General features: G+C 39.6%; 2 protein-coding genes across 3 annotated transcripts; both read left to right on the top strand.

The window, feature by feature from the left end:
- On the top strand, positions 1 to 26779 carry adgre5b.1 (adhesion G protein-coupled receptor E5b, duplicate 1). 2 transcript variants are annotated; one of them, XM_073841620.1, is made up of 18 exons: positions 1 to 416; positions 5710 to 5781; positions 5924 to 6067; positions 6146 to 6274; positions 19165 to 19284; positions 20164 to 20295; positions 20378 to 20433; positions 20513 to 20602; positions 20705 to 20858; positions 20993 to 21109; positions 21192 to 21394; positions 21485 to 21655; positions 21740 to 21934; positions 22881 to 23098; positions 23187 to 23339; positions 23408 to 23579; positions 23667 to 23759; positions 23845 to 26779. In XM_073841620.1, the coding sequence occupies exons 1-18, from the start codon at positions 386 to 388 to the stop codon at positions 23887 to 23889; spliced, it is 2295 nt and encodes a 764-aa protein (XP_073697721.1). In that variant the 5' UTR covers positions 1 to 385; the 3' UTR covers positions 23890 to 26779. The 2 variants fall into 2 exon arrangements, with proteins under 2 accessions (XP_073697721.1, XP_073697722.1); XM_073841621.1 differs by lacking the exon at positions 19165 to 19284.
- On the top strand, positions 9082 to 17424 carry LOC141336225 (uncharacterized). The gene is made up of 3 exons (XM_073841779.1): positions 9082 to 10756; positions 10891 to 16297; positions 16627 to 17424. The coding sequence occupies exons 1-2, from the start codon at positions 9082 to 9084 to the stop codon at positions 15588 to 15590; spliced, it is 6375 nt and encodes a 2124-aa protein (XP_073697880.1). The 3' UTR covers positions 15591 to 16297; positions 16627 to 17424.
- Positions 26780 to 26914: the final 135 nt, after the last annotated feature.

Raw genomic sequence — 26914 nt, 5'->3', positions numbered from 1 at the left:
AATAACGGACGAGGCCAGTGGAAAAAAGAAGAGAAAATAGTGGAAACTCTCCGACCGCGTGGATTAAGACAAACAGAGCAGAACCAAGAGTGAAAAACGAGAAGGTCCCAGGGAGGAATCGTCTGGGAAACTGACTGGAAAAGTTGTAAAAAGAGACAGAAAAGTATTTCAAAAAGAGCCTCTTATCATACAGAGAAGAGCCGAGGAACAAACTATATTCATTCACGATTTCAAACCGCTCAAGAGTCCTGAAGGATATATAAAGTGAAAGTCAGTGACGGGAGTTTCTGAGCTGAGGGCTTACTGGAATACAGATTTCCTTTGGGAATTTCTTATCATAAACCTAAGCATAAACAGACTGACAGCAGTTACGGTGTTTCCTAACATGGAGCTGAAGTGGGCACTTCTTCTTTTGGGTGAGTAGGTGTTTGTCTGTGGTGTATAACTTTAAGTTGAAGCTGGACTGGTTTGAGGAGATGTGTGTCGGACATGAGGATATAAGGGTGTGTGTGTGTTAAACAAGGACTCTATTATTTGAGCTTTTCTCCATGAAACCAGACAGACGTCGCACATGTTCTTCACATCAGTGAATCATAATGAAGAGCCCCTTTCTTAGACAAAACACAGACACCAGAGGACACCAAGATAAAGACTGATAAGAAACTAAATCAAAACAGCCTGTGCTTATTGTGTGTGTGTGTTTTATCAAGGGTTTTATAGTGAGTTTATTTTATGAATGGTTAATATATCAATAGTTTTGTCGTGAGTTCTTCATTTTACCTTGAAGTAAAAGGCTTAAGAGTATTATTGAAAGGTTATTTTTTCCATCTGTGGTTCCATGAGTACTCTTTAAACATCTATGGACACTTTCCATCGCACAAAACGTTCTTTATAGTAGAAAGGGTTATTAAAATGTTTTTCACATTAAATAAAATAAATAATTTTTTTTTTTTTTTAAGAAAGGTTCTTCGGGAAACCCAAAATAGCAAGTTGGTGTTTTTAATTGTTTTATTTTAAAATTATGATGGATTTATTGAAACAATGTAATTTAATAATTATATGCATTAAATGTCCATTCAAAAACAGGCTGATTTAGTGGAATTTAGTGGTTTCTTTAGTTTTTCAAGAATACATTTACCACTTAGATGTATCTCTTTCTCTATATTCAATGAACTGACTGGTACAGTTTTACTTTAGACTAGGATATTTGACACACTTAAAAATAAAGGTTCCAAAATGGGTTTTTTACACCAAATGCCAGAGAAGAACAATGTTGGGTTTCCCAAAGAACCTTTTCTGAAGAACATTTTAATAATATAAATTCAAAGAACCTCAAAGGTTCCAAGAATACACTCTTAAAAATAAAGGTGTTCTTTATTGGCATGAATGGTTCTATACAGAACGTTGAACATCCATGGAACCTTTTTAAATGCAGAAAAGGTTCTTTAGATTTTTTAAATGCTCTTCAAAAGAGTTCTTTTAGGAACTGTCCAGTAAAAGGTTTTTTGGGGAACCAAAAATAGTTCCTCTATGGCATCACCGAAAAAAATAAAAAAATAATAATAAAACTTTATTTCTTAGAGTGTATTAAAAGTTCTTCAAGCAAACGAGAAAACATTAAACAGGATTTCTCTGTTACTCTCACTGATCAGTGCAGCTTTACGTCAGAATGTGTTGCAACAGTTGCAAAACTTTCAAAACTTTTATGATGGACCTTAAGTTTCACAAGCATTTGGGTTTTTACCTCAGCAGCATCCCACTGAAACGCTCTCTGACGCACTGTAAAATCTAGCGCGTAGGTGTCCTCGTGTCCCTTCAGTTGACACTTAGTGTTCATGTTTGTGTCAACGTTTGCCTACTTTAGCCCCAACAAGGACCGTGAAAGCTGAAATTCATTCAAAAATAAAAATGTTAAGTTTTGTGGGAGTATTGAGGTTAGTAGTACATGGTTGCAAAATTGTCTGTAGAAGTTAACTACATGTGTTAACCACGATGTCGTCAAATATTAGTTTTAAAGCTTGAGGCAGTATAACCACAGATGGTGGAGATGATCGTCGGCTCTGATTCAGATCTCTACCACACACGATCACCTGACACTAGTTACTCGAATGCCACCTTACTGCAAGTTTTTCTCACACAGACAAATGCAAAACTAAGACATCTGACAGCTGGAGAACCATGGGATTTGTTTCATTAATATGTCACCACTGAAAAACCAAGAGTCAAACTGAAACCAAAATATATATTAAAAGCGACGACACGAAACGGCAAATGTAAGATTAAAACGAATATCGCAACATTAAACAGAAAAGTTATATGTGACTTGAGGTGTTGTGCTGAGTGCTGGGTGAAAAGTTCATGCATCTGATCTGTTGCTCTGTGTTGAACTAGAAGACAGCAGGCGAGAAACGAAAGTCTAAAAAAAGTGTGAAGCGCTCTCTCTCGTTTTGTAGACGAACAGATTGTTCTGAGAGTTGTCAGAAATGTTTGCTCAGTCCATAGAAACACTCAACACATCAGCCGCAGTGCTCGCTTCAGATTGTACATCTTTAGCACATCTGTGGTTTCCTGAACACGTACACATATGTTTGGGGTCATTCGTGTATGTGAGAAGATGAGTGTTTGGTATATGTGTGAAAGTGTGTGTTTTGTTTGCATGCAAACTGCAACAAATAGCTCTAACACATGTACACATGACACAATACATGTACAGGTGCTAAGTGTGAAATTAATTCAGCTTCATCACTTTCAATACCAGTATTCAGTCATTTGTTTGAATACTTTTTGAATACTTACTTCGAAGCAGATGCAAAGCAAATACAACATTCCTGACTATCAAGTGAAAGCAAACAGCCCATGTGTCAAAAGTTAACCAAACCATGGCAAAGGTCGCATCTTATTCACTCATATCCTGCACTGTTTGAATCTACAGCGCCATGGAAAAGACATTTCAAAGTTACCTCTTTTTTTGGCAGAGCTGGATTGTTTGCATTCTACTTAAAAACCTAAGTTCAGCAGCTGCCTTAAGTTTTTAAGTTAAATCAGCTTAAAACTACAAGTCATGTTAACTTACTACAATCAAAATTAGTTGATACAATTTATGAGTTTAAATTACTTAAGTTGGTTTAACTTAAAATTTTAAGGCAGCGGCTAAACTTATGTTTTTAAGTTGAAACTGGTAAAAACTTTTTACAGTTTGAATTGGCGACACTGTAAAAAAATAAAATATAATATTTGTCAAGTTCAGTCAGCTCAAAAAACTTGAGAATATTAAGTTGTACTAAGAGACAACTTAGATAATTGAGTTGGCGTAACAAAAAAAATTAGTTTGTTAAATTAAAACGCTGGGAAAGTTACCTGGCTGCTTTAAAACTTTATGTTAAATCAACTCAAAATCTCTAAGTCACTTAGTAAAACTTAACATTTTAAGCTGACTAAACTTTTTTGGACTGAACTTAAAATTATAAGGCAGCCAGGTAACTAATTATTTTAAGTTGATTCAACAAATATTTTTTTTACAGTGTAATGAAAACATTGAGTTGTTCATGTGGGCTGCACGCAAAAACAAGCACAAACCAACACAGTGTATCTAGTCCAATTCACAAATGACTCTTAAAATGAGCATGTAGTTTGTAGTGAATTAAAAATATGCAATGCATCTGATGTAGTCAGATTCCAATAACTTTTGCAATCCAGTTCTTTTTAGAGAACAAAAAACATACAGCACAACTGGTGTAGTCCGATTCAAATGACTCTTATGAGTCAGTTCTTTTCAGTGAATCGAAAACATATCACAAGCCAGTGTTGTCCGATTTTTTATTGAACTGAAAACAAAACACAACATAAATGAGCCTGCATTGCTAAATCTAGCACATTTATGTGATGGAATTCTTTGTAATAAATCAAAAATATACAACACAACCAATGTAGTCCAATTCAAATTAATCAGTTCTTTTTATTGAATCCAAAATATAGTGCTTTCTGATCCGTGTGACTCTTACGAGTTCTTTTTAGTGAATCAAAAGTGCATATCACCTAATGAACCACTGAAAAAGAATCACAAGGAACCAGTTTGACTCAGATCTTGATTTGAATCTTCCAGAGCGGTAACTGAATCAACTACGTGAAGTCTATGCGATATCATTAGATCTGCTAAAGGAAGGAAGGCGTTTAAAGCTCTCGGGTGTTATATCACTCAGTCACTTAATAGCTAGTCTCAGCCTCAGACGTCACGCCCACGGAACGTTGGCTAAACGTCTGATGCATATGGTACACTTAACTGGAAACACTTCAGGAATGTCGAAGTCGTGATCTGATTAGTTGAATTTGATCGGATTTACGGAACACGCGAGTGTTGCGTTTATTTTCGGTCCGCCAGGAAACAAAGCGCAGACTGATTTACTCGCGTTTTGCTAAAAGGTGCTTATGCAGACGCCATTGTTGTTATACACATTTGCGACATTCGCGAACAAATTACTGACTTACTGTTTGTTCTCCCTCTTCTTCGTTAACTTTCAATGCTGGTTATTTCAGTGACTGACTTGTTGCACGCTAGTCTGTTGTTGTGGGAGCATCTCCACGCCCCGAAACGTGACGCTGAACGAAACGAACTGTGATTGGTTGTTTGACATGTCGGTCAAACGGCCTTATGGGTGGGTCTTGGCCAATGAAAGCTGCCATGAATACCAGACCTTCAGCCATCAGTCTGAAGGTCTGGCTACGCGAGACTACTTAATAGCCACTCAATAGCCAACAAAAACTACATATTTTAGAATCCAGAACGTCAACAAATTAAATTTCTTTGTAAAAAATACATTAAAAAAAACTTGGGTCACACTTTATTTTAAGGTCCAGTTCTCAGTATTAACACACTATTAACGACGACTTCTGCCTCAATAAACTCTTAATTTGCTGCTTATTAATAGTTAGATTTTGGGTAGGGATGTCGTATATGCTCATGCAGATTATGTGCATTATAAGTACTAATAAACAGCCAAAATGTTAATAATATGCATGCTAAGAAGCAAGTAGTTAATAGTCCCTATAATAAAGTGTTACCAAATGTGACCCTGGAGCACAAAACCAGTCTTAAGTCGCTGGGGTATATTTGTAGCAATAGCCAAAAGTACATTGCATGGGTCAAAATTTTAGATTTTTCTTTTATGCCAAAAATCATTAAGAAATTAAGTAAAGTTCATGTTCCATGAAGATTTTTTGTAAAATTTCTACTGTAACCGTATCAAAACGTAATTTTAGATTTGTAATATGCATTGTTAAGAACCTAATTTGGACAACTTTAAAGATGATTTTCTCAGTATTTTTGATTTTTTTGCATCCTCAGATTTCTGATTTCAAATAGATGTATCTCAGTCAAATATTGTCATATCATAACAAACCATACATCAATAGAAAGCTTATTTATTGAGCTTTCATATGATGTATAAATCTCAGTTTTGTCAAATTTAACCTTATGACTGGTTTTGTGGTCCAGGGTCACAAATGTGTGTCTGTACTACTTGTATTGTTTTGTCGGTTGCGTCTAACAACACCCTTCAGCTGTAGCCACATTTAATAATATACTGCGTAATTAAAGCATTTAATTCTGACTTTAAAACTTTATTTAACAACTTAATATGGTTTGACTGGAGAGTTGTTGGCATGGATGTGGAAGGTAATGTACATATCTTGTTTTTTCTTTGTTTTCATCAGGTCTTTTCCTGGAGTCTAGTGAATCTCGTGGATGTAACATTGGATATGAAAGAAAAAACAATATCTGTGTTGGTAATGAGCACTTTATTTCTTTTAATACAGCATGGTTATGTTATAACACACCGTTAATGATCTGTATGTCACTCGAATTTGTCCAACTAGTTCTCTTAACTTTGTAATGATGTTTCCTTCCTGATTCTTGTCTTTCTTACAGATACAAATGAGTGTGCGCCGGCTCTGAGTGTGTGTGGCGATCACTCGAACTGTTTCAACACAGATGGAAGTTACCACTGCACCTGTAAAGAAGGATTTCAATCAGCACCACCCATCTTCACAGCAACAACGGGAGACTGTAGGGGTACGAGACAGGATTATGTGACATAAGAGTCCACTACTATGATTTACATGCTATAACATCAACTGCTTCCCCCAACAGATATCAATGAATGTCTTGCGGAAACACAGACATGCTCGAGTGATATGAATTGTGTAAACACCATCGGCTCCTATGAGTGCATCTGTCCACCTGGATATCGTAAAACAAGAACAGACTCAGGATGTGAAGGTGAGCAGCTTCACTCATCCAAGTACAAAGAACATCATTACCGTCAGTGTCAGAAATGTTTGCTTTCCAGAAAAAAACGAGGTATTTATCAAGTCAACTAGTTAAAACTGTGTAAACCCAGTGATTAAAACCATCCAAAATCCATGTGATGCATTTAGTGTTTGTAGGCAAAGTCAGTTATTTTGGGATGAAATAGCAGCTATATTTTCACAGCATACGGCGTGAAACTAGTATGCTTCTTCTCCACATGATTTCACTGTGGCTTTGCATGCTGGTACTTTTAATTTATCATCCAGCGAATGAAAGCCTTCCGTTTGCCTTTGCAAAACATGTAAAAACCTCTGATAGGACGGATGGCTCAGTTGTCACACTGGAAATGGATCAAGTTGATCTGCGTTGTAACTCACGCAGTGACAGTTTTTGACAAATAAATTTGATTATCTGGGTTTTGCTGCAAAAGTTGCTATTTAAACTTGTAGCACTAGACTTTTGTTGCCATGACATCATTTAGTTCGGCTGATGTATAATCTGTCAAGGCCAAAATTATTTATACCCCTGGCAAATTCTGACTTAAAGTTACTTTTACTCGACCAGCAATCAGCTTTTATATACATTTGAACAAAAAATGGCATGTCCAAAAGTATTCATACCCTTTTTAATAATCAATAGAAAAGCCTTTTTTTGGCTATTACGGCAATCAAACGCTTCTTATAATTGCTGACCAGCTTTTTGCATGTCTCCACTGCTATGTTTGTCCATTCATCTTTAGCCATGTGTAACCAAGGTTACCAGAGAGTAACAGAGGAAGAAAACTAATTTATAAATTTTAAGTGGAAATCTAATAATACATAAAGTATTAAAACATATTTAAAATAAGTTTATTTCTAAAAGAAAATCTTAATTTTATGTAAACACATACTATTAATTGGTTGTATATGTGGCCAATAGTCAGCCGTCTTTGATTTAAGAAGGACCAATGAGAGCGCTGAATGCGGCACGGCAGAGAAATTGATATCCGGGTTTCGCACATGGAATGCACGCAGAGTTAGCAGCAGCTCGCTTAACAATTGCATCGATTTATGTGGAGAACGGTTTTTGCTTTATTTTTGCATTTGATTCCTGAAGAGAATATTTTCATTTTGCTTCATGAGAAATTGAGAAAGAGAAACGATCTCCTAGAGGAACTTTGATAAAGGATATTGTAAGTAAAGTGACAAACTTTATTTTGTAATACTCATAAAAGCAAATTAGTAATGTAATCGAGTGAAACACATTCTATTTCATGAATATCAAAAGATATGCTGATATTTATGTACTTTATAAGCATCAGAGAAATGCTTAAGTGTTTACAGCATGTATTTTTGATTAAAAAGGAGAAAGAAACGGATTTAAAGGAGACGAGGTGCCTTCTGGAAATTTCTGTATTTAACGATCTCCTTGGTAAGTCAACTGACTTATTACTAGTTATAAATCAAATTGTTATTATTGTTTAAGAAGGGAAATAGGAGGAATTAAATCTGTGAGTATGATTTATGTATGTGAAACTGTGTAAAGCTGTATTTGGAAAGTAGAAAAACAGTCACAGACATGTTACACATAAAGAAAATATTCTTTATTTGAAGGATTCATTTACATATATTCAAGTTGTGTTTAAAATGTGTATATGTACAACGATTAGTTTATTTTCATGAGTTTATTTTGATACAATGTTATTGACTGTTGTTACAATGAAGATATTCATTATTGTTTTATGACCTTGTTTGTTCAAGGTCAGGTTTTTTGATGTGGTTTTGTTCTTCCATGAGTCGATCCTCTGTCGAAGTCTGTATCTTGGATCTGTCCCGACCTTCTGTTGGTGCTTAGGAGGGTTTGGACTGGCGAGCCCCCTGGATTCCGTTCTTGGATAGTCTGTGAAAAAAGACCACTTAGTGAACTCTGCGAAGGGTAGGAAATCGAATGACTTTTCTTCTGTTTTTTCTTTCTTCTTGGATGAAGACATTCTTTCCTCGTGACGGATAAACTCTATGGACAATTCAAAATCTGGTTTTCTGAGAGACTGGACAATTTAAGGTTGAAATAGGGAAACTTTGTTTTATTGAAAATTCAAATTGTCAAATTGTTGAGTTACAACTGAAATTGTAATTTTATTTATTTTTTGATTTTATGCTGTTTGTTTTTTGTTGGTTCATTTAAAGGAACAAATAGTGAGTTAATAACTTACCTTGCTGGGAAAAAGAAACCAAAGATAGGTTTTTAAAACCTAAAACAAAGACAAAAAGAAAATTAAGTGCCTGAAAATTTGTAAACATATTGTTTTTCATTGTCACTGTTCTAAATGTTGAACAACTTACCAAGTGTGGTCTGTGCAAATACAATTCGCTTGTTAAATCAAAATCTTCCGAGTCAGATCTGATCACTGTTGTTGTGGCATCTTTCTCAGCAGCGAATCTATTTTCTTCTGAAACGCTGGTCCGGGTATTTCATAGAGTAAGCGCTACAAAAAGTTGGCGAGCCAGCCAGGAGATTGTTTGCCTGACAACAACAGTGATTTCTTGATACGACAAATCAAAGACAACTCTTATTGTGAAACAAGTTATCCAAGTGTTAACATTATGGATATAGTTAAAAACGAAAACGTGAATGTTTCCAATGCTGTCATAGTTGGTGGCATAACATTGAGTGAATCTGACCAAAACCTAGAAGCATGGCTTGTGCGGTATGGCAGTATTAGTCGTACTCTACTTATAGATGATCCAACATCTGAATTTCATAGGCAGGCTATAATAGAGTTTGCGCATAGTTCTGCAATGGAAAATCTGAAGCCTCTGTTGCCCTTAAGTATTGTTAGCACTTCAGATGCTGATGTCATATTCACTGTGCGTGCCCTGAGTAGTGTATACTCACCTGTAGCTAAAGATGATGCTACTAAGAGTTATTTGGCAGAGCTGGAAGCCATTGCTAAAGCTACTGGCAAATCTTTTCAAGAAGTGCTTCAAGAGGAGTTAGTAAAGATGAGGTCAGTTAGCCCTACCACTGAACAGCTGCCTAGCTTGAGCGAGAGACAAGGATTTCTTGCAGCAGACTCCCAAACTCGGGGACTCAGCACTGCCAGTTCGGTACATGACCGTGGGTCACCTGCCACGTCACATAGAATGGGAGAAAGTAGAGATGCAGTTCTTTCACCTGACGTTTCTCCATCGCTGGGTGATAACCTGAAGAAACCCCAAAACCTGTCCAAGGAGAATGAGATTAATTCTGTATCTGATAGTAGTGGAATTAACCATCCTACAGCTACGGGGGTGTCACGTCCAGTTCTGACCATGGATATGATAGATCCTCCAGGTGTGCAGAGAGTTGTGGTTGAGCATGTCGTGAGAACAAGTGATGTGACAGCCCAGCATACCACTTTGCGTCTAAGATCTTTCTCAGGGAAAATTCCACGTCCACCAAATGAGCCAGACTTTGAAACATGGAGAGCAAATGTGAGATTCCTTCTGGATGATCCATCTGTTTCGGACTTGTCTCGTACAAGAAGAATCCTAGACAGCTTACTTCCACCTGCTGCTGACGTAATCAAACATGTTAGCCCACAGTCATCACCCTCTGTGTATTTAGAGTTGCTAGAATCAGTGTATGGATCAGTGGAGGATGGAGAAGAGTTGCTGGCGAAGTTCATGACGATGCTGCAGAATCAGGGAGAAAAGCCTTCCAGCTACCTGCATCGATTACAAGTGATGTTGAGTGCAGCAGTAAGGAGGGGTGGTATTGCAGAGAGTGAGCGTGATCGCTGTTTGTTAAAGCAGTTCTGCCGTGGGTGCTGGGATAATGGCTTAATTGCCAATCTTCAGCTAGAAAGAAGAAAGATTAACCCACCATCATTTGCGGAACTAGTAGTGTCTGTCAGAACAGAAGAAGACAGACAAGCTTCAAAAGAGGATCGGATGAGAAGTTATTTTGGGGTGGCTAAACAAGGTCTAGCTTCTTCCAAGCCACGAGCTGCCACTCATCAGTTGTCCGCTCACTCACCTGATGCAATCGTTGGAGCAGTCACTGAAACAGATTCCATGAGAAAGCAAATCTCAGAAATTCATGCCCAACTTGCCTCTATGCAACCACTGACTCACCAGAAGTGCCAGCCCACTTGTTCCAAAGCTATGGAGGTGACTTCACTAAAAAAAGAACTGACTGAACTGCGAGCTCAGATTCAAGCTGTGGAAGCTGCAGTTTCTCAGCAGGTTCCAAACAGAAACTCAGAGGTTGAGGAAATTGTTGAACTTACAAGACTTGTTGCAGAGTTAAAAGCCCAATTAACTGTCTCAGAATCACAGAAACATCCGTCAGGGAGAACATCTGAGTTCAGGAGTCCTTCTGCAATGTCACAGCCCAAGCAAGCTAGACATGAAGAAAGTAAATCAGTCGGAAGTGGTGGATTGACTTTAGCTCGACCTCGTCCAGGCTACTGCTTTCGATGTGGAGAGGATGGTCATATTTCTGTGAATTGTGAAAATGAACCAAATCCTTCCAAAGTAGAAACCAAACGATATCAGCTGAGAGAGAAACAAGCTCAGTGGGACCTGAAAAACCGAGGTGCGTCCCCACGGTTAAACTACAAACAGTCTCTGTAGCAGGGCTTACAGAAACTGAAGCAAGACCCACATGCCCTAACAAGCCTGAAAGAGTGTTTAACAAATGTTGTGATACAGTGAAGCAGGAAAAATTACCAAGAGGATTGGTTGGCCTGAAATGTACTGCCCAGCTGTTTGTTGAAGGAACTCCTGTGAATTGTTTGCTAGATACAGGTTCCCAGGTAACCACCATTCCACTTTCCTTTTATCAAGATCATCTCTCAAGTCACCCTCTGAAGTCGTTGGAGTCTTTACTGGAAGTAGAAGGAGCAAATGGGCAGTCAGTTCCCTACTTGGGCTATGTAGAACTCACTCTGACATTCCCCAAGGAATTCTTAGGAGTAAAAGCGGAAGTTCACACTTTAGCCCTAGTGGTCCCTGATTTGATACACGTTCCCCAAGTTCTTGTGGGAACCAACTCCCTCGATGCTCTTTATGCTAACCATGCTCAAGAAAACCCAGAGAACCTCAGTCCAGCTTTTAATGGGTATCGAGCGGTCCTAAAAATTCTGGATGTGAGACACAAACAGATGAACACTGAAGTCCTGGGATGTGTAATGTTGGCAGGAACTGCTTCTAAAGTTGTCTCAGCAGGAAGTGTAGCTGTTCTTGATGGAGTTGTTCATTTAAGTAGTTGTCCTACAGAAAACTTCACAACTTTAGAACAGCCAGTAATGTCGTCTATGCCAGGCGGATTATTGGTAGCCAGTGGTCTTTACACTTTGCCTGCTAAGCGCTCCTTTAGTTTACCTGTATTGGTGAGGAATGACACGCAGCATGACATAGCTGTCCCACCAAAAGCTGTGATTGCTGAAATGCATGCTATTCAGTGTGCAATTGAGACAAAGCCAGGACATGATGTTTCTCAGACTCAAACAAACTCTGACAGCTTGCAGATAAAGTTTGATTTTGGAAATTCCCCATTACCAGCAGAGTGGAAGAGCCGAATATCAGCTGTGTTGAACACAATGTCTGAGGTGTTTGCTTTACATGACATGGACTATGGGCACACGGATAAAGTAAAGCATCGCATCAGACTTAGTGATGAAACTCCCTTTAAACATCGCCCAAGGCCTATTCACCCACAGGACGTCGATGCTGTTCGCAAACACTTACAAGATCTGTTGGCTGCTGGAATTATTCGTGAATCTGAGTCCCCATTTGCGTCCCCTATAGTGGTAGTGAGGAAGAAGAACAATTCAGTGCGCCTGTGCATCGACTTCAGGAAACTTAATTCACAAACTATAAAGGACGCCTATGCGCTTCCCAATCTGGAGGAGGTGTTTTCTGTTTTAACTGGTTCGAAATGGTTCTCCGTCTTAGATCTGAAGTCGGGATACTACCAGATCGAGATGGAGGAAACGGATAAACACAAGACAGCCTTTGTATGCCCCCAAGGATTCTGGGAGTTTAATAGAATGCCACAAGGGATTACAAATGCTCCCAGTTCCTTTCAAAGGCTCATGGAGCGCTGTATGGGCGATCTGAACCGAAAAAAGGTGCTAGTTTTCATAGACGACCTTATAGTTTTTTCAGAAACCCTTGAAGAGCACGAACACCGACTAGTGCAGGTCCTCACACGTCTAAAAGAATATGGCTTGAAACTTTCGCCTGAAAAATGTAAATTTTTTCAGACATCAGTGCGATATTTGGGGCATATTGTTTCTGAGTATGGCGTGGAAACGGACCCAGACAAAATTGAGGCCATTAAAACCTGGCCAAGGCCACAGACTCTTAAAGAGCTGAAATCATTCTTGGGATTTGCCGGATATTACAGGAGGTTTGTTCAGGACTTCTCGAAAATAGTTAAGCCTCTCAACAACCTCACGGCAGGATATCCCCCACTTCGGAAGGGAAGAAAGAGTAAGGACACAAACCGACAATACTACGATCCAAAAGGGAAGCTGGGAGACAGATGGGATGTTTCTTGTCAGGAGGCGTTTGAAACAATTGTGGAGAAATTAACAACTGCTCCGGTTTTGGGATACGCTGACTCTAGATTGCCCTATATATTACATACGGACGCCAGCACTGTCGGCTTAGGCGCCGCATTGTATCAGGAACAGGACGGGCAGTTGAGGGTTCTTGCTTATGCTAGTCGTGGATTAAATAAGAGTGAAGCCCGATACCCGGCTCATAAGCTTGAGTTTTTGGCCCTCAAGTGGGCTATTACCACGAAGTTCAGCGACTATTTGTACGGGACTGAATTTACTGTTGTAACTGACAGTAATCCCTTAACTTATATCCTAACTTCTGCCAAATTGGACTCAACCAGTTATAGATGGCTGTCTGGGTTATCAACGTACAATTTCAAGATCCAATATAGAGCAGGAGCCCAAAACCAGGATGCTGATGGGTTGTCCAGGCGCCCAAACGGTCAGCTGATGAATGATCTAGAGTCCCAAAAAGAACAGGAGAGAATAAAGCAATTCACTCTGAACCATCTAGCTGAAGTTGACAAACATTCGCCTGTGATCCTGCCAGAAGCAGTAAAGGCTGTGTGTGAGAAACATCAGGTTAGCCAGTCACAGGATGGACATTGTCCTGTTTGGATGACATTAGCAGAATCCTTGACGATGAATGCGGATGCATTACCTCAAGAATTCCGAGAAGAATTTGAACATGGCCTACCTGTGGTCCCTTACCTCTCTGAGGAAGATTTAGTAAACCGGCAACGAGCAGATCCCGAGTTGAAGGAAGTCCTGGAGTACCTAGAGTCTGGTGAAAAACCTCTTGGTAGGAAGAACCTGTCACCTACAATGTCTATGTGGATGAGACAGTGGAATAAACTTGAAGTGAAGAATGGAGTGTTATATCGGAAAAGAATTGATCAAGGTAGAGAGTTGAGCCAACTTGTGTTACCCGAGGATCTTCGAGAGATGGTACTTACCAGTTTACATGACGACATGGGTCATTTAGGTCTGGAGCGAACTCTTGACCTCCTCCGTTCCAGGTTCTATTGGCCTAAAATGGCTGATGCTGTGGAGAGAAAAGTAAAAACCTGTGAACGTTGCATTCGGAGAAAATCTCCACCACAGAAAGCAGCTCCATTAGTGAACATAAAGACCAGCAGACCTCTGGAGCTGGTCTGTATGGACTACTTAACAGTAGAGCCAGACAATAGCAATACGAAGGATATATTGGTCATTACAGATCATTTTACAAGATATGCTATTGCAGTACCTACCAAGGACCAGAAGGCTCGAACAGTGGCCAGATGTCTCTGGGACCATTTCTTACTACACTACGGCTTCCCAGAAAAATTGCATAGTGATCAGGGCCCAGATTTCGAATCACGGACCATTCAAGAACTGTGCAAAGTCGCGGGTATCCGTAAGGTGAGAACGACGCCCTATCATCCGAGAGGGAACCCAGTAGAGAGGTTTAACAGGACCTTGCTGCAAATGCTGGGAACCCTGGAGAATGACAAGAAAGCCCACTGGAAGGAATTTGTTAAACCGCTTGTGCATGCTTACAATTGCACAAAAAATGATGCGACGGGGTACTCACCTTACGAAATGATGTTTGGCCGACAGCCTCGGTTACCCGTGGATCTCGCGTTTGGACTTCCAGTCAGTGACTCCTCTCATTCTCACTCGCAGTATGTAAAATCTCTCAAGGACCGGCTAGAGGAGAGCTACCGCCTTGCCAGTCGCAACGCTTTGAAGGTGGCTGGAAGAAATAAGAGGAGGTTTGATAGGAATGTAGTTGCCTCTGTTCTGGATGTAGGTGATCGAGTCCTAGTAAGGAATGTCCGGCTAAGAGGAAAACACAAAATAGCGGACAGATGGGAACCTAACGTCTATGTTGTGTTAAAGAAAAACAGTGGTATCCCCGTCTACACGGTTTGCCCGGAAGGAAAGGAAGGTCCGATGCGTACTTTGCATCGTGATTTGCTGTTGCCCTGTGGGTTTTTACCCAACACTGAGTTTTCAGATTCTGCCCAGCAGAAAGAACATCGTAGGCCAAGAACCCGAGCTCAGTCCAGAATTGAAAATGCTGCTGAAGAAGAGACTGTGCATTCTCAGTCTGAATCAGACAGTGAATCTGTTCACTTTGATGTACCTGGAGAGTCATTAGAGTTCACTACTAAAGTTATTCTGGAAGGGAGACCTACTCACCATTCAGAGAGTTCATTGGTTACAAGGAACTTACCTGAAGTTGTGTCCGAGAGTTCGCCATCTGTTGTCCTGGATCGGTTAAGGGAATCTGCACCTGCTGAAAGAAACTTAACCAGTATTGGGGTAGAGAGAAACTCACCTGAGATGTGTCATGGAGAACCGGATGCCTCTGGAGTTGAGCCTGAAAAGAATAGAGAAGATGAATTAGTACAAGTAATCTCAGAGCAAGAATGTAATGACTCAAGCGAGGTACCAGATGAGTCCTTTGAAGTGGTGAATGAAGTTGGACCTGATGCACATGTAGAGAACACCCACCCTCCATCACCCTCTGTCAGACATCTTCCAGACATTCCAACGGTGGCAGATGAGGCAGGGGATATGGAACCAAGACGCTCAAAAAGACAGAGTAGACCACCAGACAAGCTGCAGTATGCACGGTTGGGAAATCCATTGATTTCAGTCATTCAGTCTTTGTTGCAAGGCTTGAGCTCTGCACTATCAGAATCAGTAGATGAACATGATCATATTGCATATAACAATACTGGACCCAGTGTAGATTCACCTGTGTGACTCCCACGCACAGGGACGTGCTGTGATTTAGGAGGGGGAAGTGTAACCAAGGTTACCAGAGAGTAACAGAGGAAGAAAACTAATTTATAAATTTTAAGTGGAAATCTAATAATACATAAAGTATTAAAACATATTTAAAATAAGTTTATTTCTAAAAGAAAATCTTAATTTTATGTAAACACATACTATTAATTGGTTGTATATGTGGCCAATAGTCAGCCGTCTTTGATTTAAGAAGGACCAATGAGAGCGCTGAATGCGGCACGGCAGAGAAATTGATATCCGGGTTTCGCACATGGAATGCACGCAGAGTTAGCAGCAGCTCGCTTAACAATTGCATCGATTTATGTGGAGAACGGTTTTTGCTTTATTTTTGCATTTGATTCCTGAAGAGAATATTTTCATTTTGCTTCATGAGAAATTGAGAAAGAGAAACGATCTCCTAGAGGAACTTTGATAAAGGATATTGTAAGTAAAGTGACAAACTTTATTTTGTAATACTCATAAAAGCAAATTAGTAATGTAATCGAGTGAAACACATTCTATTTCATGAATATCAAAAGATATGCTGATATTTATGTACTTTATAAGCATCAGAGAAATGCTTAAGTGTTTACAGCATGTATTTTTGATTAAAAAGGAGAAAGAAACGGATTTAAAGGAGACGAGGTGCCTTCTGGAAATTTCTGTATTTAACGATCTCCTTGGTAAGTCAACTGACTTATTACTAGTTATAAATCAAATTGTTATTATTGTTTAAGAAGGGAAATAGGAGGAATTAAATCTGTGAGTATGATTTATGTATGTGAAACTGTGTAAAGCTGTATTTGGAAAGTAGAAAAACAGTCACAGACATGTTACACATAAAGAAAATATTCTTTATTTGAAGGATTCATTTACATATATTCAAGTTGTGTTTAAAATGTGTATATGTACAACGATTAGTTTATTTTCATGAGTTTATTTTGATACAATGTTATTGACTGTTGTTACAATGAAGATATTCATTATTGTTTTATGACCTTGTTTGTTCAAGGTCAGGTTTTTTGATGTGGTTTTGTTCTTCCATGAGTCGATCCTCTGTCGAAGTCTGTATCTTGGATCTGTCCCGACCTTCTGTTGGTGCTTAGGAGGGTTTGGACTGGCGAGCCCCCTGGATTCCGTTCTTGGATAGTCTGTGAAAAAAGACCACTTAGTGAACTCTGCGAAGGGTAGGAAATCGAATGACTTTTCTTCTGTTTTTTCTTTCTTCTTGGATGAAGACATTCTTTCCTCGTGACGGATAAACTCTATGGACAATTCAAAATCTGGTTTTCTGAGAGACTGGACAATTTAAGGTTGAAATAGGGAAACTTTGTTTTATTGAAAATTCAAATTGTCAAATTGTTGAGTTACAACTGAAATTGTAATTTTATTTATTTTTTGATTTTATGCTGTTTGTTTTTTGTTGGTTCATTTAAAGGAACAAATAGTGAGTTAATAACTTACCTTGCTGGGAAAAAGAAACCAAAGATAGGTTTTTAAAACCTAAAACAAAGACAAAAAGAAAATTAAGTGCCTGAAAATTTGTAAACATATTGTTTTTCATTGTCACTGTTCTAAATGTTGAACAACTTACCAAGTGTGGTCTGTGCAAATACAATTCGCTTGTTAAATCAAAATCTTCCGAGTCAGATCTGATCACTGTTGTTGTGGCATCTTTCTCAGCAGCGAATCTATTTTCTTCTGAAACGCTGGTCCGGGTATTTCATAGAGTAAGCGCTACACATGAGCTCCAACTCTTTCAGGTTGGAGGATCTCCTTGCCAACGGCCTGATCTTTAGCTCCTCCACAGATTCTCAATTGGATTTAAGTCAGGACTCTGGCTGGGCCACTGCAAAACGTTAATGTTTCTGTCTGCTAACCATTTCTTCACCACTTTGCTGTGTGTTTTGGGTCGTTGTGGTGCTGAAATGTCCGCTGGTGCCCAAGGCCAAGTTTGATGTATTGCTCCTTTTTCATGGTGCAGTTTACTGTGATAAGTTTCCCTGGTCCACCGGCTGAAAAACACCCCCAAAACATTATAACGTTGAAGGCTTCTCCTTTTTTACGCCAAATGAAGGCTACATCAGTCTGGCCAAAGAATAAAATTTTTGTTTCATCGGACCATAAAACAGAAGACCAGAAGTCTTCTTTGTCCAGATGAGTATTTGCATAGGCAAAGTGGGATTTTTTATGTGCCTTATCTGGAGAAGTGGTGTCCTCCTTGGTCTGCGTCCGTGGAACCCATTGGTGTTCAGTGTCTGTTGGACTGTCTGCCTTGAGATGTTCCACCAGCAGAGCCCAGATTCATCAGGATGGCCTTGGTGGTGATCCTTGGATTCTTCTTTACCTCTCTCACTATCCTCCTGGACAGCACAGGTGTCACTTTTGGCTTCCAACCACATCCTCTGAGATTTTTCACAGTGCGGAACCTCTTGTGTTTTTTAATAATACTTTGCACTGTAGCCACTGGAACTTCAAAACATTTAGATCTGGGGCCTCATTTATAAAACTTTCTTACGCACTGATTTGATCTTAGAGTGTTCGTACGATCAAATCCACGTCAAAGTACAGATTTATAAAAACCGTCTTTGACGTGGTAAAGTACTTATCTCCACGTCAGATTCCAGTTTGGCGTACGACCGTTTCCTTGTGGTAATGCCTGGTATTGCAGATAGTTCAGCCTCACTATAATTTGATTTCTTGCGCTCCTTTTTACTTGCCATTGTCACAGAGTTTTTGCTTTAGGAATGAGCTCATTTTATATGTTAATTAATTAAGCAGCGGCATTTTGACGGCGGAACATTCAGCTGCACACAATTCCACGATCATTTGTGATTTATAACCGAATGACTGGCGTACGCATGGATTTCGTGGTATGTTCGTTTCTCTAAATCGCTCTTATGATCAAATCAGAAAAGTTCTTAGATAAAATCAAGGATGGTTTCTACGCAAGTCTTTATAAATGAGGCCCATGGTCTTATAGCCCTTTCCTCTGTGAGCTCATTTGTCTTAGCCAGGACTGTCCACAAACCAACAGCAGAGAGCTTCTGTTTTTCACCTGTTGATTAAAACAGCTGTTCCCGATGAATCAGTGTTATTAGGATGCTTTAGAACAGCGTGGACTATTTTGAATGGTATAGAACTTTGGATTTTCCCATAGACTGTGACAGTTTGCAAAGGGTATGAATAATTTTGGACATGCCACTTTTTGTTCAAATAAAAAAAAAAAAAAAGCTGAGAAATATATATTTTTTATTTTTCCCACAATGATGCCTCTTGTACATCGTCTTATTATCTTTTGGGAGAAGCCTGTGCCATTTCCGGATAAAAAAACAACAACTTGCTGGTTGAATAAAAGTAACTTTAAGTCAGAAATAATTTCGGGCTTGACTGTATATTAACAAAGGTCATTTAGATGTTTCCACATGAAGCTGATAAAAGTGTTTTCCAGCGTAAGACAGCTGTCATTGTCTAACCTCTACCATCTCACTACTTTATGCTTGTGTCTAAATGAAACCCTCGTCTGTGTGTGTGTGTGTGTCGGCTGCAGATGTGGATGAGTGTTTGTCCTCAGTGTGTGGAGTTCACAGCAGCTGCATTAACACACCTGGCAGTTTCCAATGCATCTGTTCTTCAGGGTTTCTCAAACACGAGAACGGCACCTGTGCAGGTGAGCGCCAGTGTCCCGCAGCTAACGATACTGACGCCAGCGTGTTTGTGTGCTAATCATAGCCATCGTAGCATCTTGTGTGTGTGTCTGCTGTCATGTTCAACAATAACAGCTCATTACATGTGTGTTCAAGCGTTTGGGGTAGATACGATTTTGTGATGTTTTTGAAAGAAGTCTCTTCTGCTCATCAAGTCTGCATTCATTTGATGAAAATACAGTGAAATCTGGGCCTGTATTCACAAAACAGCTTATAACTTGCCGATTTAGGAATAAATCTTAAAAATAATGGGCGCCAGTCCTAAATGTACGACTCCTCCTATCCTAAATTGTTGCACTTTGTTGCTTCACAAAGTGTTTTAGTGCTAAAACTAGGTGCAAATTAAAATAATAACAATAGCAATATTATAAAATATAAATGTGACCCTGGACCACAAAACCAGTCTTAAGTCGCTGGGGTATATTTGTATAAAATACTTTGTATGGGTCAAAATTATTGATTTTTCTTTTATGCCAAAAATCATTAGGAAATTATATAAAATCATGTTCCATGAAGATTTTTTGTAAAATACCTACTGTAAATATATCAAAATGTAATTTTTGATTAGTAATATGCATTGTTAAGAACTTAATTTGGACAACTTTAAAGGTGATTTTCTCAGTATTTTGATTTTTTTGCACCCTCAGATTCTAGATATTCAAATAGATGTATCTCGGCCAAATATTGTCCTATCCTAACAAACCATACATCAATAGAAAGCTTATTTATTGAACTTTCATATGATGTATACATCTGAGTTTTGTAAAATTTAACCTTATGACTGGTTTTGTGGTCCAGGGTCACAAATATCACCATGAATGACAGTCTTCTCTCTCTCACAGACATCAATGAGTGTTCAAAAGGTCAAGATGTTTGCGGCACAAACGGCATCTGCAACAATAACGTAGGCAGCTACAGCTGCAAATGCCACGAGGGTTACAGTAATTACGGCAACGACCGGTCAAAATGCATCGGTGAGCATTCAGTTTGCATATGCATGCTTGTGTTCATTGCTAATCTCCAAAAAAATTAATTGTGTTTTATTGTTGCGCACAGAAATGAGCTGCGACCACTTTGAAGTAGAGTCTGACACGAAGGACGTCCCTGTAAAGGTAGAATGACTCCTCGTGATTTCTTTGGTAGTACTTGGTGAATAATCAGTAATCAGACTTTGACTTGTGTGTCGTCTAGTTGAAGCATTTACTGGCACTCTTGAAGAGCAGCTGTGAGTCTCTGCGTGATCCAAATGGAGGCCATCAGAAGGGAGAGGAGTTACTGGAGGTGAAACAAACAGACTTCTTCCTGCTTCTGTTTTCTTCTGCATTTCTGTGTGTTGACAGAACAGTTTGACCTGAGATATTCCTCTAAATCGCTGTGTGACAGAATGTGTTCACTTCCACTGACGAGCTGCTGTCTGAAGGAAATATCGCTGACGGCGCGACGTTGAGTCACTTTCTGGACGCGGTGGAGAACAGTATGCGTCTGATCGGACCTCAGCTGAAAGAGCCTCTGACCAGGATAGAGACACACAACACCTGTGAGAAACGTTTAGAAATACTGAAAATAGGGCGCTTTTATTATAAACAGGGATTTAGACACACATTCAGATTTAAATATGTGTGTTTAAATAGAACTGAAAGCAGTTGTTCTGCATGATCATGTGATTGACAGTCGCTGAGGTTGCAGTCATGCGGAGTCAGGCTCCTCCCAGTGGGCGTGTCACTCTGAACACAGACCCCGCCCTCTTCAAAACCAGCTGGGAAACAGTTGTAGGGAACTCATATCCAGGTACAAACACACACATGCACTGTATATATGTACTTATGAAACCATCAACACTTAAATGATGAGATGTAAATGTTTCCTTTAGGTTTTGCGTTTGCGGCTCTGGTTAGTTATAAAGAGCTGAACTCATCTGCTGATCTTCTCCAGAAGATGAGCAGAGAGAAATCAGATGATAAAGAGAGAAACGTCACTTATCTGCTCAGCTCTAAAGTGGTGACGGCTGTCGTCAGTAACGCAGAAACCAAACAGCTGTCAGAGCCGGTGACGCTCATCTTTACACACGTTGAGGTGGACATCTCTCTGGAGACTCTTCAATACACTCATGTATTTTTTCCCTCTTCTGAGCTGTCAATCATTCTCAAATTCTGTTTTGTTCAGGAGAGGGCGGAGTCTGAGGACATGTCTTACTCCTGTGTGTACTGGGATGAGGCTGAGGGGGCGTGGTCTGGGCGGGGCTGTGAGAGGGCGTGGTCTAACAGCACTCATACAGAATGTTCCTGCTCCCACCTCAGTAGTTTTGCTGTGTTAATGGCTCTCTATCCTGTCCAGGTACATCCGTAAGCCAGAAAAACTGTGATTTAACATCAGATATTGATTCTGAAATGATGATTATTTCCTCTTCCTCTCCTCCAGGACACATTGGAGTTGTTGATGATCACGCGTGTGGGTTTAGCTCTGTCTCTGGTCTGTTTGTTTCTCTGTATCCTGACGTTCAAGTTCTGCCGCTCCATCCAAGGAACCCGAACCAGCATCCATCTTCATCTGAGCATCTGTCTCTTCATCGCGGACCTCGTCTTCCTCTGTGGGATCTCCAGTACTCAGAATAAGGTGTGTCTTAAGTCCAAAAGGTAGACAATCACTAGCAGTGTTTACTATTTCTCATGCTGGCTTGACCAACTATATAAGCTTCCATTTCGGAGACTAAATTTGGACTGTGTCGCCTCCTAGAGTTTGTAAAGGAGTAGTTCACTTTCAGAACAAAAAATTGCAGCGTCATCCAAGATGTTCATCTCTTTCTTTCCTCAGTCGTAAAGAAGTTATGTTTTGTTGAGGAAAACATTTCAGGATTTCTCTCCATATAGTGAACTTCTATGGTGCCCCAAGTTTGAACTTCCAAAATGCAGTTTAAATGCAGCTTCATAGGGCTCTAAATGATCCCAGCGGAGGAATAGGTTCTTATCTAGCGAAACGATTGGTTATTTTCTAAAAAAAAAAAAAAAAAATGTAAATTTAAATACTTTTTTTAACCCCAAATGCTCATCTTGTCTAGCTCTGCCTGAACAGTTTTTTCTGATTCAACACAGTTAGGGTACGTCAAAAAACTCCCATCTCATTTTCGCCTCCAACTCACTCTGTAAACACTGGGTTGGTACTTCTGCAGCGATGTAGGATGTTTTTGACGTTGGAGGAGAAAATGAGATGGGAGATTTTGATATACCCTAACTGCCTTAAACCGGAATATGCAGTTCACGCAGACCTAGACAAGATGAGCATTTGAGGTTAAAAAGTATATAAATTGTAAATGCTTTTTAGGAAAAATAACCATTTGTTCTGCTAGATAAGACGCTTTTCCTTGGCTGGGATCGTTTAGAGCACCTTTGAAGCTGCATTTTGGAAGTTCAAACTCAGGGGCACCATAGAAGTCCACTATATGGAAAGAAATCCTGAAATGTTTTCACTCAATAAAACTACATTTTTTTACGACTGAGGAACATCAATGTTTGTTTACACACTTTACTCATGCAGTTGTGCTGTTTCTCTCTGTTTAACTCAGGTAGGGTGTTCGATTGTGGCCGGTCTGCTTCATTTCTTCTTCCTGTCTGCGTTCTGCTGGATGCTGCTGGAGGGGGTTCAGCTCTACCGGATGGTTGTGCTGGTGTTTCACACAACAATTAAACATCTCTACATGTATTTGGTGGGATACGGAGTCCCTCTCGTCATCGTCAGCACCTCTGCCATCGCATACCCAAAGGGATACGGGACAGATAGACAGTGAGTGTGTTTGACGGCCTCTAAATCAAAGTGTTCTCCGAGTGCTTTTAAGCTGTTCTGATTATTGTCTCATGCATTTGTTTTCCAGCTGTTGGCTCTCTCTTGATTTCATATGGAGCTTCTTTGCGCCCGTCTGCATCATCGTTGTCCTCAACAGCTTCGTCTTCATCATCACCGTCTGGAAACTGGCTGAAAAGTTCTCCAGCCTCAATCCAGACCTCTCCAAACTCCGCAACATCAGGTGCGTGTTTGTTGTAAAAGCCCAAAACAAGATTCAGACCGTCAATCTAATCCATTTCTGACTTTCAGGGGGTTCACAGTGACCGCTATGGCTCAGTTGTGTGTTCTTGGAGGGATGTGGGTTTTCGGCTGCTTCCTCTTTCAAGAGAAAGGAACTCAGGTTGCGTTGTACCTCTTCACCATCTTAAACAGCCTCCAGGGGGCGCTCCTCTTCGTCTTGCACTGCCTGCTGTCCAAAGCGGTACTTCTGACTCCCTCACAAAGCATTTTACTGTATTCTAGCCAAGAGCCTTCTGTGTTTTAATGCGTTTCGTGTCGCCTCCTTCAGGTCAGAGACGAGTATTGCAAGCTGATTACCAGGATCTGCTCACTTAAAGAAATGTATTCAGAATTCAGCACCAATCAGTCTAGCAACAGTCAGGTAAACCGGCATGGCAAGAAACATCAACGCTGAATATTACTATAATTGCGGTTCTGCTTTTAAACCTGTCCTCTGACTTTTACAGCAACCTCTACGGAGTGATCAGACCACAGGAGAGTCCAAGATATAGAGCAGCTGTCAGTCCTGGAGGATCCTTGTAGATGTTTGACCTTTAAAGACACATGGAAGCGTGACTTCTCACAGAGCTTTAATTCTGCAGCACATGGGACTCTTTCCATTGAGAAGATCTTACACCTGCTTTCTTTCAGTCTGTAACGCAAGAATATTTCAGGTTGTGGGGCTTGTCTAGTGATCTATGCGTCACTGGAGGCGGTTTCGAAACATATCAGCCAAAACAGCTTAATTAATAAGATATGTAAGGCAGTTTTCTTCCTCTAATGGACGTTGGAGACAGCGGGTTTCATTGTGCCTTTAGTAAAGAACGTCTTATGTGCAAAAGGCAGCTTTTATTTACATAGTGTATAAGAAAACGTGAAGATGATATTTGAAGAACTAGCCTCCAATCTGGTCTTCTCCTAAACCTTAATCGATTATCAATCGCAGACCATTGCGTTTATTTGATCTGCACTTTCATGCCACTTTACGCCTTTAAGCTCTTGGGAAATTTGACCTCTGTTTATGTGGGAAACGGCCGAGAGGTACTTTAGATTCATAAAGCTATTTAAACAGAGATGATTTTTTTGTGACAAAGTCTGTTTACGTTAACTGTCCTCCTTCAAATCAAAGTAATTTAAAAGTAAATCAAACTATAATACCATGGAGAAATAAACACATTGAGATTCTTATGATGTGTCCGAGGAACTTTCTCAGATGGCTGAAAATAAAAACAGTAAACCTTTAATTCGCTCTAGGAAGTTATGAGCGCTAACAATTTGTTTGTACCCTTTTAAACTAAAGTTGTGGCTTTCATAATCCTCTCACACAAGCGCTTGTCAATCTGCCCTCCAAAGGCAAAGTGCAGTAACTACGCCAACACAAGAACTGAGAAAAATGCCTTTAAAATTAAACACCAGCTAGTCAAACATATTGAAACATTTGTTTCTCTGACACAATTGAACCAGGGTACTTTGCCACAAAACAAAACAGTTGTCACAAAGTCCGTTTTAAGCCTTAACTCAATTTTGACCAAATGTGTAGTTACTGCACTTTACCTTTGAGGGCAGCAATGTAGGCATCTGTTATTGTTGCAGTCTCTTTAGTTTCGTTTTCCACTGTGAAACAATGGCCTGGGGACAGTGCTGCCACCTTGTGGAACAACTGATTAGTGCAAAACAAATTCAATGCGTAAATGTGACCTGTGCTTACAAAGTATGTGCGGCAACTATTCTGGTAATAAAATTTGCATTGCGCACTGTACATGGACCATTGAGTAGGCATAAATACCAAGTATAGTTTTAACATGTATGAAATCTGTGCAGTCTGCATGCTTGTTTTGCACTAATTAGCTGGTCCACAAGGTGGCAACACTGGATTGGGTGGTTGTTTCACATTAAGATAAAAAGCAAACTACAGGAGTTGCAACAAAAAATATCCACGTTGAAGAGTATCTGTGTGATCAGGTTAGAGGATTCACACAACTCTACTTTTAAAGACCACAAAGACATTTTTATCAGTCATCTGGAGAAAAATAGCATTGACAGCACAAAGATGATGCTTTTTAGAGCACATGCTCACATGCATTCCCAGATAGCACATGTACGTCTGCAAGATGTCTGTAATAGATCACTTGATCTGGAAAGCATCAGCTGTGTACAAACATCTAATAAACATCTATTCAACAATAGGAAACGTCCTATAGACAAATTGCAGTATGATTCAGAATGTACATAAAACTTACGTCTTATAGATGTATATCAGATGCTTTCCAGATGAAGTGATCTTTAATAGACATCTTGCAGATGTACTAGTGCTGTCTGGGATCTTTCTTGTCAAAACTAGACCCTCATAGCGCACGTTCATCACAGGGATGTATTTCTGATGTCTGGATGACATATTTGTTTAGAGTGTTTGCTCATCTGCAATCCTTGATAGCACACGTCAAATCCTTTGACGTCTGCATTTACATCTGCAGTACGTAGTTTGCTCATCTGCAATACGTCTATTGGAAATTTCCTATCAGATGTCAAATAGACGTCTATTAGATGTCTTTAAGATGTTTATGGTTTAGAATGGATGTAAAACGGACATCTTACAGACGTCTGGCAGACATTTGTACACAGCAGATGCTTTCCAGATCAAGAGATCTTTAACAGACATCTTGCAGACATATGTGTGCTGTCTGGGATATGTCCCATAATGTTTCCTATTAGATGTCAATCAGACGTTTAGAAAATGTCTATAAGATGTTTATGATTTAGAATGTATGTAAAACTGACGTCTTCCAGATGTCTATCAGATGCTCGCACAACGCAGATTTCTAGATTATGTGTTCTTTAACAGACATACCTGTGCTATCTAGTAGATTTTGCACCAAAACTAAACTGTTATATGACGCTATTGGGCGTCTACATGACGTATTTGTTTAGAGAGTTTGCTCATCTAAAATATGTCTATCGGACATTTCCTATTAGATCTCAAATAGACGTTTATATTTTAGAATGTACATAAAACTGACATCTGAAAGACGTCTTTCACTTGTTTGTACACAGCAGATGTTTTCCAGTTCAAGTGGTTTTTTACAGACATCTTGTGCAATCTGGGAAGAATACTTTGTATTTTATTGTTTCCATTTTAAGAACAAAGTGAATTTCTATGATGATAAAGCTAATGCGAAGGTTTTGAACTCCTTGCTTCTGCAACGTTTTACCAGCTCTCTGTTGTGTGTCTAGTATTATTTGATAAGAAACAAATGTTTTATTTTACATTTTACACAAAGTCTTTGTATTATTTGGAGAAAAAAAAGTTTTTGCTGTTATTTTTGTACTTGAAATAAGGGTGATTTCTAGCCCTGATGTGGTACTGCAGTGTTTTCAGCAAGTATTAAATAACTGCTAAAAGAAGCTGTGGCTGGTTTTGTGTTCCATGAATGGCGTTGCAACAATACACCATAAACGCACATTTTAATTGCATATCATGTTGAAGTACATTGAAGTAGTTGGATGGAAGAACCCCTGCCACAAAAACACTTTTTCTAT

Source organism: Garra rufa, chromosome 6, assembly GCF_049309525.1.
Source record: "Garra rufa chromosome 6, GarRuf1.0, whole genome shotgun sequence".
Taxonomy (NCBI): domain Eukaryota; kingdom Metazoa; phylum Chordata; class Actinopteri; order Cypriniformes; family Cyprinidae; genus Garra; species Garra rufa.
The sequence above is the reverse complement of the archived record's forward strand: the minus strand, read 5'-3'. Positions and strand labels throughout refer to the sequence as shown.